The sequence below is a fragment of the Heptranchias perlo genome, chromosome 4, assembly GCF_035084215.1.
Source record: "Heptranchias perlo isolate sHepPer1 chromosome 4, sHepPer1.hap1, whole genome shotgun sequence".
NCBI classification, from domain to species: domain Eukaryota; kingdom Metazoa; phylum Chordata; class Chondrichthyes; order Hexanchiformes; family Hexanchidae; genus Heptranchias; species Heptranchias perlo.
The window spans coordinates 44,960,080-44,972,163 of record NC_090328.1 but is presented as its reverse complement, the minus strand read 5'-3'; the positions used below and the strand labels follow the sequence as shown (position 1 = coordinate 44,972,163).

General features: G+C 45.0%; 1 protein-coding gene across 5 annotated transcripts in view; it reads left to right on the top strand.

Annotated features, from left to right (window-relative positions):
* kiaa0825 (KIAA0825 ortholog) overlaps positions 1–12,084 on the top strand; it is a 415,583-nt gene that overhangs the window by 227,402 nt on the left and 176,097 nt on the right. Inside the window, exon 20 of one of the 5 annotated variants that reach the window (XM_067982845.1) lies at positions 10,995–11,290. The exons of the other annotated variants lie outside the window; for them this stretch is intronic. Within the exon in view, the coding sequence (XP_067838946.1) occupies positions 10,995–11,046 (52 nt within the window). The 3' untranslated portion in view covers positions 11,047–11,290. Of the gene's footprint in view, positions 1–10,994; positions 11,291–12,084 lie in introns of those variants that run through there. 5 annotated transcript variants of the gene reach the window in all.

Below are 12,084 nucleotides of genomic sequence, written 5' to 3'. Positions count from 1 at the left end.
CAATACTAGATCCAAAATAGCCTGTTCCCTAGTTGGTTCCTCGACATATTGTTCTGGAAAACTGTCTCAAATGCATTCCATTAATTCATTCTCCAGGCTACTTTTGCCAATTTGGTTTGCCCAGTCTATATGAATTTTAAAGTCCTTCACGATTATTGCAATGCCCTTGTTATATGTTTATCTAATTTCCTGATTTTTACTCTGTCCAACAGAATAACTACTGTTAGGGGGCCTATAAACTACTCCAACAATATTTTCTGCCCCTTGTTATTTCTTAGCTCCATCCATACAGATTCTACATCCTGATTTTCTGAGCAAAGATCCTTTCTCACCTTTATCTCATCCTTTATTATCAGAGCTACCCCCACCCCCGAAACCCTCCTTTTCCATTTTGCCTATCTTTTCTAAAAGCCAAGTACCCTGAAATATTTAGTTCCCAACCTTAGTCACCCTGCAATCACGCCTCAGTAATGGCTACTTGATCAAACCCATTTATCTCTATTTGTGCCATTAATTCATCTATCTTGTTATGAATGCTTCATGCATACAGAGATAACGCCTTTAATTTTAACTTTTTACCATTTTTCCCTGATGTGACCTTAGTCATTAATGCCCTATTACCTTTGTTAAATTCTCTGTTCCTTCCTGACACACTCTGCTTCTTTTTACCCAAATCATGACTCTGTTCTACAGCCTTGACTTTTCTCTTTAGACTTATAAATTTACCCTTACCTGAACCCTCCCCCCTCTTATTAGTTTAAAGCCCTATCTACCAACCTAGTTATTCGATTCACCAGGACACTGGCCCCAGCCCAGTTTAAGTGGAGCTTGTCCCAATGGAGCAGCTCCCTCTTTCCCCAGTATTGGTGCCAATGCCCCATGAAATGCTTCCCACACCACTCTTTCAGCCACGCATCTAACCATCTAATCTGTTTCCCCATGCCAATTTGCAGATAGCTCAGGTAGTAGTCCAGAGATTACAACCTTTGAGATTCTGCTTTTTAATTTGGACCCTAGCTCCTCAGCAGAGCCTCATTCCTAGTTCTACCTATGTCATTGGTTACTACATGGACCACAACAACTGGATCCTTTCTTTCCTGCTTCATGTTCTTCTCCAGCAGTGAGGAAATGTCCTTAACCCTGACACCGGGCAGGCAACACAGCCTTCAGGACTCTCAGCCGCAGCTGCAGAGAACAGTATCTATCCCCCTGACTATACTATCCCCTAATGCTACCACATTCTTTTTCGCTCCCCCACTTGAATGGCCTCCTGTACCACAGTGCTGTGGTCAATTTGCTCTGACTTAATGTGATAGATATTGCATAAGACTTCTTGAAAGTCCTAGCTTTGAAAGTACTTTTTTTTTGACTGTCAAAGGATGAAAGACAGCACCAAAAATATAAAATTATCATCCACTATAAGAACATAAACATTTTTGTAACAGGAAAATTACATTATGTCCGACAAGCCTATCATTAATTTTTTTTTAAGGATACATTTTCATCAACAATTTGGCAAATAAGTATATTGAGCTCTTTTAGTATTGGTAGATAGATAGAGGAGTACATCAGACAGTAATTACAATGCTACAACATTGTTTTGATTGTAACACTAGTGCTTTTAATACCATCCATCCATCAATCATTAGAGCTATATCCAAGTTGGAAAACTGGAAACCACAATGGTAAGGCAGAAGAATTTAAACTAAATTAGTTGAAGTTTACCTTTTAAAATAATTACAAATAACGATTTCTCAAATTGCCACTTTAGACATGCTTAGAATTACAGTTTTGCGTTAAACTAATAAACCCACTGCCCTTACCCTCTTCTCTCCAATTAACAATGGAAAAAAAACAACTAAAATGTTGAGGTATTCTTACCATAAAGTTTTAATTCTGGTATAAAGGAGCAACAGAATAAATCCCATCAATAGAATAAAAGTTAAACACTCCACTCAAAAACAAAATTTAAGCTCCGATCCCTGATTCTTCTTTCCATGACTCACCCTGACTTAATGCTCCACAGTTCTTCTGATTTTAATGCGTGCTCCCTAGGCAGTAGAGTACAGTGTTGGTACATAGGGTTTCCAGTTTTCATCTACTTTTCATTTAATTTTTACTTTTCTTTAATGATACAAAAATGAAAGCACATTAATGCAGTAAATTTTGTATAAATGGAAACTTGCTGAAAAAAAACACCGGCCTGGAATTTCCTCCTGAAAATTGGCCGAACGTCTCGCCCAGTTTGCCAATGTCAAAAAACACTCAAGTGTCCTTCCAATCTCGTTACATTAAGCCTGGACTTAAAATGGATGTAAATGGGCATAAATCATCAGAAACAATTGGGCCCTAACGAAACAGTGAATCCATACCAGTATATAGAATCATAGAAGTTTACAACATGGAAACAGGCCCTTCGGCCCAACATGTCCATGTCGCCCAGTTTATACCACTAAGATAGTCCCAATTGCCTGCACTTGGCCCATATCCCTCTATACCCATCTTACCCATGTAACTGCCCAAATGCTTTTTAAAAGCCAAAATTGTACCCACCTCTACTACTGCCTCTGGCAGCTCGTTCCAGACACTCACCACCCTTTGAGTGAAAAAATTGCCCCTCTGGACCCTTTTGTATCTCTCCCCTCTCACCTTAAATCTATGCCCTCTCGTTATAGACTCCCCTACCTTTGGGAAAAGATTTTGACTATCTACCTTATCTATGCCCCTCATTATTTTATAGACTTCTATAAGATCACCCCTCAACCTCCTACTCTCCAGGGAAAAAAGTCTCAGTCTATCCAACCTCTCCCTATAAGTCAAACCATCAAGTCCCGGTAGCATCCTAGTAAATCTTTTCTGCACTCTTTCTAGTTTAATAATATCCTTTCTATAATCGGGTGACCAGAACTGTACACAGTATTCCAAGTGTGGCCTTACTAATGTCTTGTACAACTTCAACAAGACATCCCAACTCCTGTATTCAATGTTCTGACCAATGAAACCAAGCATGCTGAATGCCTTCTTCACCACCTTATCCACCTGTGACTCCACTTTCAAGGAGCTATGAACCTGTACTCCTAGATCTCTTTGTTCTATAACTCTCCCCAATGCCCTACCATTAACGGAGTAGGTCCTGGCCCGATTCGATCTACCAAAATGCATCACCTCACATTTATCTAAATTAAACTCCATCTGCCATTCATCGGCCCACTGGCCCAATTTATCAAGATCCCGTTGCAATCCTAGATAACCTTCTTCACTGTCCACAATGCCACCAATCTTGGTGTCATCTGCAAACTTACTAACCATGCCTCCTAAATTCTCATCCAAATCATTAATATGAATAACAAATAACAGCGGACCCAGCACCGATCCCTGAGGCACACCGCTGGTCACAGGCCTCCAGTTTGAAAAACAACCCTCTACAACCACCCTCTGTCTTCTGTCATCAATCCAATTTTGTATCCAATTGGCTACCTCACCTTGGATCCTGTGAGATTTAACCTTATGTAACAACCTACCATGCGGTACCTTGTCAAAGGCTTTGCTGAAGTCCATGTAGACCACGTCTACTGCACAGCCCTCATCTATCTTCTTGGTTACCCCTTAAAAAACTCAATCAAATTCGTGAGACATGATTTTCCTCTCACAAAACCATGCTGACTGTTCCTAATCAGTCCCTGCCTTTCCAAATGCCTGTAGATCCTGTCTCTCAGAATACCCTCTAACAACTTACCCACTACAGATGTCAGGCTCACCGGTCTGTAGTTCCCAGGCTTTTCCCTGCCGCCCTTCTTAAACAAAGGCACAACATTTGCTACCCTCCAATCTTCAGGCACCTCACCTGTAGCTGTCGATGATTCAAATATCTCTGCTGGGGACCCGCAATTTCCTCCCTAACCTCCCATAACGTCCTGGGACACATTTCATCAGGTCCCGGAGATTTATCTACCTTGATGCGCATTAAGACTTCTTCTTTGAATCTTAAAATGTAAGTTTTAACTCATTTAACCATCATTCATGCACATCAGGCAAAACGTGTTTAAGACTCTGTAATTAGGGAAGCGTTAAAATTTTTATGTGACTTATACTTATTCCATAAAAATGCATTAAAAGAAACAGAAAATATACAGCAGGTCTCAGTGAGGATCGTTTTTTTCATAAACTTTCAAAAAATTGCAATTTTTTGGGCCATCAGCAGCAGAATTGTATTCCAGCACAATCTGTAATCTCATGGCCCGGCATATTCCTCACTCTACCATTACCAACAAGCCAGGGGATCAACCCTGGTTCAATGAGGAGTGTAGAAGAGCATGCCAGGAACAGCACCAGGCGTACCTAAAAATGAGGTGCCAGCCTGGTGAAGCTACAACACAGGACAACATCCATGCTCAGCAGCGGAAGCAACATGCGATAGACAGAGCTAAGCGATTCCACAACCAACGGATCAGATCAAAGCTCTGCAATCCTGCCACATCCAGTCGTGAATGGTGGTGGACAGTTAAACAACTAACAGGAGCAGGAGGCTCTGTAAACATTCCCATCCTCAATGATGGCAGAGTCCATCATGTGAGTGCAAAAGATAAGGCTGAAGCGTTTGCAACCACCTTCAGCCAGAAGTGCCGAGTGGATGATCCATCTTGGCCTCCTCCCGATATCCCCACCATCACAGAAGCCAGTCTTCAGTCAATTTAATTCACTCCGCGTGATATCAAGAAACGTCTGAGTGCACTGGATACAACAAAGGCTATGGGCCCCGACAACATCCCAGTTGTAGTGCTGAAGGCTTGTGCTCCAGAACTAGCTGCGCCTCTAGCCAAGCTGTTCCAGTACAGCTACAACACTGGCATCAACCCGCCAATGTGGAAAATTGCCCAGGTATGTCCTGTCCACAAAAAGGAGGACAAATCCAATCCGGCAATTACTGCCCCGTCAGTCTACTCTCAATCATCAGCAAAGTAATGGAAAGTGTCGGTGACAGTGCTATCAAGCGGCACTTACTCACCAATAACCTGCTCACCGATGCTCAGTTTGGGTTCTGCCAGGACCACTCGGCTCCAGACCTCATTACAGCCTTGGTCCAAACATGGACAAAAGAGCTGAATTCCAGAGGTGAGGTGAGAGTGACTGCCCTTGACATCAAGGCAGCATTTGACCGAGTGTGGCACCAAGGAGCCCTAGTAAAATTGAAGTCAATGGGAATCAGGCGGCAAACTCTCCAGTGGCTGGAGTCATACCTAGCGCAAAGGAAGATGGTAGTGGTTGTTGGAGGCCAATCATCTCAGGCCCAGGACATTGCTGCAGGAGTTCCTCACGGCAGTGTCCTCGGCCCAACCATCTTCAGCTGCTTCATCAATAACCTTCCCTCCATCATAAGGTCAGAAACGGGGATGTTCGCTGATGATTAAACAGTGTTCAGTTCCATTCGCAACCCCTCAGATAATGAAGTAGTCCATGTCTGCTTGCAGCAAGACCTGGACAACATCCAGGCTTGGGCTGATGAGTGGCAAGTAACATTCGCGCCAGGCAAGTGCCAGGCAATGACCATCTCCAACAAGAGAGAGTCTAACCACCTCCCTTTGATATTCAACGGCATTACCATCGCCAAATCGCCCACCATCAACATCCTGGGGGTCACCATTGACCAGAAACTTAACTGGACCAGCCACATAAATACGTTGGCTACAACAGCAGGACAGAGGCTGGGTATTCTGCAGCGAATGAATCATCTCCTGACTCCCTAAAGCCTTTCCACCATCTACAAGGCGCAAGTCAGGAGTGTGATAGAATACTCTCCACTTGCCTGAATGAGTGCAGCTCCAACAACACTCAAGAAGCTCGACACCATCCAGGATAAAGCAACCCGCTTGATTGGCACCCCATCCACCACCGTAAACATTCACTCCCTTCACCACCGGCACACAGTGGCTGCAGTGTGTTCCATCCACAGGATGCACTGCAGCAACTCGACAAGGCTTCTTCAATAGCACCTCCCAAACCCGCGACCTCTACCACCTAGAAGGACAAGGGCAGCAGGCACATGGGAACAACACCACCTACACGTTCCCCTCCAAGTCACACCATCCTGACTTGGAAATATATCGCCATTCCTTCATCGTCGCTGGGTCAAAATCCTGGGACTCCCTACCTAACTGCACTGTAGCAGTACCTTCACCACACGGACTGCAGCGGTTCAAGAAGGCGGCTCATCACCACCTTCTCAAGGGCAATTGGGAGTGGGCAATAAATGCTGGCCTTGCCAGTGACGCCCACATCCCATGAACGAGTATTAAAAAAAATTAAAAGACCTGAAAAATAACTTTATTTCCTGCTGCGCTTGAAAACCTGGCCAAAATGTTGAGTGACCTCCGAACAAGCGCAATTGTAGTATGTTCCCATATGAAAGTTGGTGGTGTGGCTAGTTTTATGGGCCGAGATTCCTTCGGACGGACGTAAAAGATCTTAAATATATTGTAGTTTCTGGCATTACTCACTTGTGCCTAAAATTCCGAGATCTTTTAAGGTACATAATCTGTTTGCGCAGGAAACTCCAGCCCAGTAAACTGGAAACTCTAGATATACTGTCAGTCCTCTAGTCATTTAGTTACAAGGTTTGTAAAGAATTCAGTGGTGCATGCTATTTTATAAAGATTGGTGTTAACCTTGTTAGTCAAGTCTTGTTAGGCAGTAGCTCTGTGGAACAGTTATTCCTTGCCACACTTCTGTGTTTTATGTACTTGTTGCATATTATATCCTGTTCCAGTATTTTTTCAATCCAAAGTTTGAAATCCCTATAAGTTGTTTTTCAGAGCCATCTTTCATATTTAGTTACTATCTGTTATAAGGCTTGTCCATCCAGTATTAGAATCATGGAAAGGTTACAGCACAGAAGGAGGCCATTTGGCCCGTCGAGCCCGTGCCGGTTCTTTGTAAGAGCAATCCAGTTAGTCCCATTCACCTGCTCTTTCCCCATAGTCCTGCAAATTTTTTTCCATCAAATATTTATCCAATTCCTTTTTGAAAGCCACGATTGAATCTGCTTCCACCACCCTTTCAGGCAGTGCATTCCAGATCATAACTCCAAGTCACCCCCTCCAAGTCACACACCATCCTGACTTGGAAATATATCGCCGTTCCTTCATCGTCGCTGGGTCAAGATCCTGGAACTCCCTACCTAACAGCACTGTGGGAGAACCTTCACCACACTGACTGCAGCGGTTCAAGAAGGAGGCTCACCACCACCTTCTCCAGGGCAATTAGGGATGGGCAATAAATGCTGGCCTCGCCAGCGACGGCCACATCCTATGACCGATTAAAAAAAATAACTATTCACTGTGTAAAAAAGTTTTTCCTCATGTCGCCCTTGGTTCTTTTGCCAATCACCTTAAATCTGTGTCCTCTGATTCTCGACCCTTCCGCCAATGGGAACAGTTTCTCTTTATTTACTTTATCTAAACCGTTCATGATTTTGAAAACTTCTATCAAATCTCCTCTTAACCTTCTCTGCTCTAAGGAGAACAACCCCAGCTCCTTCAGTCTATCCATGTAACTGAAATCTCTCATTCCTGGAACCATTCTAGTAAATCTTTTCTGCACCCTTTCTGGCCTTCACATTGGACACAATACTCCAATTCCGGCCGAACCAGTGTTTTATAAAGGTTCAAGATAACTTCCTTGCTTTTGTATTCCATGCCTCTATTTATAAAGCCCAGGATCCCATATGCTTTTTTAGCTGCTTTCTCAACCTGTCCTGCCACCTTCAAAGATTTGTGCACATATATCCCAGGTCTCTCTGTTCCTGCACCCTCCTTAGAATTGTTTCATTTAGTTTATATTGCTCCCCCTCATTCTTCCTGCCAAAATGTATCACTTCGCATTTCTTTGCATTAAATTTTATCTGCCATGTGTCCGCTCATTCCACAGCCTGTCTGTGTCCTTTTGAAGTCTATTACTATCCTCCTCATTGTTCACTACACTTCCAAGTTTTGTGTCAACTGCACATTTTGAAATTATGCCCTGCACACTCAAATCCAAGTCATTAATATATCAAAAGAAGCAGTGGTCCTAGTACCAACCCCTGTGGAACACCGCTGTATACCTTCCTCTAGTCCTAAAAACAATTATTCACCACTACTATCTGTTTCCTGTCACTTTGCCACTTTCATATCCATGCTGCCACTGCCCCTTTTATTCCACAGGCTTCAGTTTTACTGACAAGCCTATTATGTGGCACTTTATCAAATGCCTTTTGAAAGTCTACGTACACATTGCCTTCATCAACCCTCTCTGTTACCTCATCAAAAAACTGAATCATGCTAGTTAAACGCAATTTGCCTTTAACAAATCTCTGCTGGCTTTCCTTTATTAATCCACACTTGTCCAAATGACTATTAATTTTCTGTTGGATTATCATTTCTAAAAGCTTCCCCACCACCAAGGTTAAACTGACTGGCCTGTAGTTGCTGGGTTTATTCTTACACCCTTTTTTGAACATGGGTGTAACACTTGCAATTCTCCAGTCCTCTGGCAACACCCCCGTATCTAAGGAGGATTGGAAGATTATGGCCAGCACCTCTGCAATTTCCATCCTTGCTTCCCTCAGCAATCTAAGATGCATGTCACCTGGACCGGGTGACTTATCCACTTTAACTAAATAAAGTTCACTAATGTCCTTCAGGGAAGAAAAACTGCTGTCCTTACACGGCCTGGCCTACATGTGACTCCAGACCCACAGAAATGTGGTTGATTCTTAATTGCCCTCTGAAATAGTCTAGCAAGCCACTCAGTTCTACAATCTCACAACAAAAAGTCATAATAAGAATAAAACCGGACAGACCACCTGGCATTGGCCCACTAGGCACCGGACACGACAAAGACAAACCAAGTCCAGTCGACCCTGCAAAGTCCTCCTCACTAACATCTGGGGACTTGTGCCAAAATTGGGAGAGCTGTCCCACAGACTAGTCAAGCAACAGCCTGACATAGCCATACTCACAGAATCATACCTTTCAGCCAACGTCCCAAATTCTTCCATCACAATCCCTGGATATGTCCTGTCCACCGGCAGGACAGACCCACCAGAGGTGGCGGTACAGTGGTATACAGTCAGGAGGTAGTGGCCCTGGGAATCCTCAACATTGACTCCGGACCCCATGAAATCTCATGACATCAGGTCAAACAACGGCACGGAAACCTCCTGCTGATTACCACCTACCGCCCTCCCTCAGCTGATGAATCAGTCCTCCTCCATGTTGAGCACCACTTGGAGCAAGTACTGAAGGTAGCAAGGGCACAGAATGTACTCTGGGTGGGGGACTTCAATGTCCATCACCAAGAGTGGCTCGGCACCATTACTGACTGAGCTGGTCGAGTCCTAAAGGACATAACTGCCAGACTGGGCTTGCGGCAGGTGGTGGGTGAACCAACACGAGTCCTTACCAGTCTACCTGTCGCAGATGCATCTGTCCATGACAGTATTGGTAGGAGTGACCACCGCACAGTCCTTGTGGAGACGAAGTCCCATCTTCACACCGAGGACACCATCCAACGTGTTGTGTGGCACTACCACTGTGCTAAATGGGATAGATTCAGAACAGATCTAGCAGCTCAAATCTGGGCATCCATGAGGCGCTGTGGGCCATCAGCAGCAGCAGAATTGTATTCCAGCACAATCTGTAACCTCATGGCCCGGCATATTCCTCACTCTACCATTACCAACAAGCCAGGGGATCAACCCTGGTTCAGTGAGGAGTGTAGAAAAGCATGCCAGGAGCAGCATCAGTCGTACCTAAAAATGAGGTGCCAACCCGGTGAAGCTACAACACAGGACTACATACATGCTAAACAGTGGAAGCAACATGCTATAGACAGAGCTAAGCGATTCCACAACCAATGGATCAGATCAAAGCTCTGCAGTCCTGCCACATCCAGTCGTGAATGGTGGTGGACAATTAAACAACTCACGGGAGGAGGAGGCTCCGTGACCATCCCCATCCTCAATGATGGCAGAGCCCAGCACGTGAGCGCAAAAGACAAGGCTAAGCGTTTACAACCATCTTCAGCCAGAAGTGCCGAGTAGATGATCTGTCTCAGCTTCCTCCCAATATCCCGTCTTCAGCCAGTCTTCAGCCAATTCAATTCATTCCATGTGATATCAAGAGACGGCTGAGTGCACTGGATACAGCAAAGGCTATGGGCCCCGACAACATCCCAGCTGTAGTGCTGAAGACTTGTGCTCCAGAACTAGCTGCGCCTCTAGCCAAGCTGTTCCAGTACAGCTACAACACTGGCATCTACCCGACAATCTGGAAAATTGCCCAGGCATGTCCTGTCCACAAAAAGCAGGACAAATCCAATCAGGCCAATTACCGCCCCATCAGTCTACTCTCAATCATCAGCAAAGTGATGGAAAGTGTCGTCGACAGAGCTATCAAGCGGCACTTACTCACCAATAACCTGCTCACCGATGCTCAGTTTGGGTTCCGTTAGGACCACTTGGCTCCAGACCTCATTACAGCCTTGGTCCAAACAGAGGTGAGGTGAGAGTGACTGCCCTTGACATCAAGGAAGCATTTGACTGAGTGTGGCACCAAGGAGCCCTAGTAAAATTGAAGTCAATGGGAATCAGGGGGAAAACTCTCCAGTGGCTGGAGTCATACCTAACACAAAGGAAGATGGTAGTGGTTGTTGGAGGCCAATCATCTCAGCCCCAGGACATTGCTGTAGGAGTTCCTCAACCATCTTCAGCTGCTTCATCAATGACCTTCCCTCCATCATAAGATCAGAAATGGGGATGTTCACTGATGATTGCACAGTGTTCAGTTCCATTCGCAACCCCTTAGATAATGAATCAGTCCGTGCCCGCATGCAGCAAGACCTGGACAACATCCAGGCTTGGGCTGATAAGTGGCAAGTAACATTCATGACAGACAAGTGCCAGACAATGACCATCTCCAACAAGAGAGAGTCTAACCACGTCCCCTTGACATTCAAAGGTATTACCATCGCCGAATCCCTCACCATCAACATCCTGGGGGTTACCGTTGACCAGAGACTTAACTGAACCAACCACATAAATACTGTGGCTACAAGAGCAGGTCAGAGGCTGGGTATTCTGCGGCGAGTGACTCACCTCGTGACTCCCCAAAGCCTTTCCACAATCTACAAGGCACAAGTCAGGAGTGTGATGGAATACTCTCCACTTGCCTGGACGAGTGCAGCTCCAGCAACACTCAAGAAGCTCAACACCATCCAGGACAAAGCAGCCCTCTTGATTGGCATCACATCCACCACCCTAAACATTCACTCCCTTCACCACTGGCGCACCCTGGCTGCAATGTGTACTATCTACAGGATGCACTGCTGCAACTCACCAAGGCTCCTTTGACAGCACCCCCCAAACCCGCGACTTCTACCACCTAGAAGGACAAGAGCAGCAGGCACATGGGAACACCATCACCTGCACGTTCCCCTCCAAGTCACACACCATCCCGACTTGGAAATATATCGCCATTCTTTTGTTGTCGCTTGGTCAAAATCCTGGATCTCCCCACCTAGCAGCATTGTGGGAGAATCTTCACCACACGGACTGCAGCGGTTCAAGAAGGCGGCTCTCCACCACCTTCTCAAGCGCAATTAGGGATGGGCAATAAATGCTGGCCTTGCCAGCGACGCCCACATCCCATGAACGAATAAAGAAAAATTACAGCCAGCCTTACTAGTATCTCCTCTTCATCAATTTTTAGCCCATCCAGTATCTCAACTACCTCCTCTTTTATTGTAACTTGGGCAGCATCTTCTTGTTAAAGATAGATGCAAAGTATTCGTTTAGTACCTCAGCCATGCCCTCTGGCTCCATGCATAGATCTTTTTGGTCCCTAATCAGCCCACCCTTCCTCTTACTACCCATTTACTATTTATATGTCTATAGAAGACTTTTGGATTCCCTTTTATGTTGGCCACCAGTCTATTCTCATACTCTGTCTTTGTCCCTCTATTTCCTTTTTCACTTCTTCTCTGTACTTCCAATATTCAGCCTGGTTCTCGCTTTTATTATCAACCTGACATCTGTCATAGGCCCCCTTT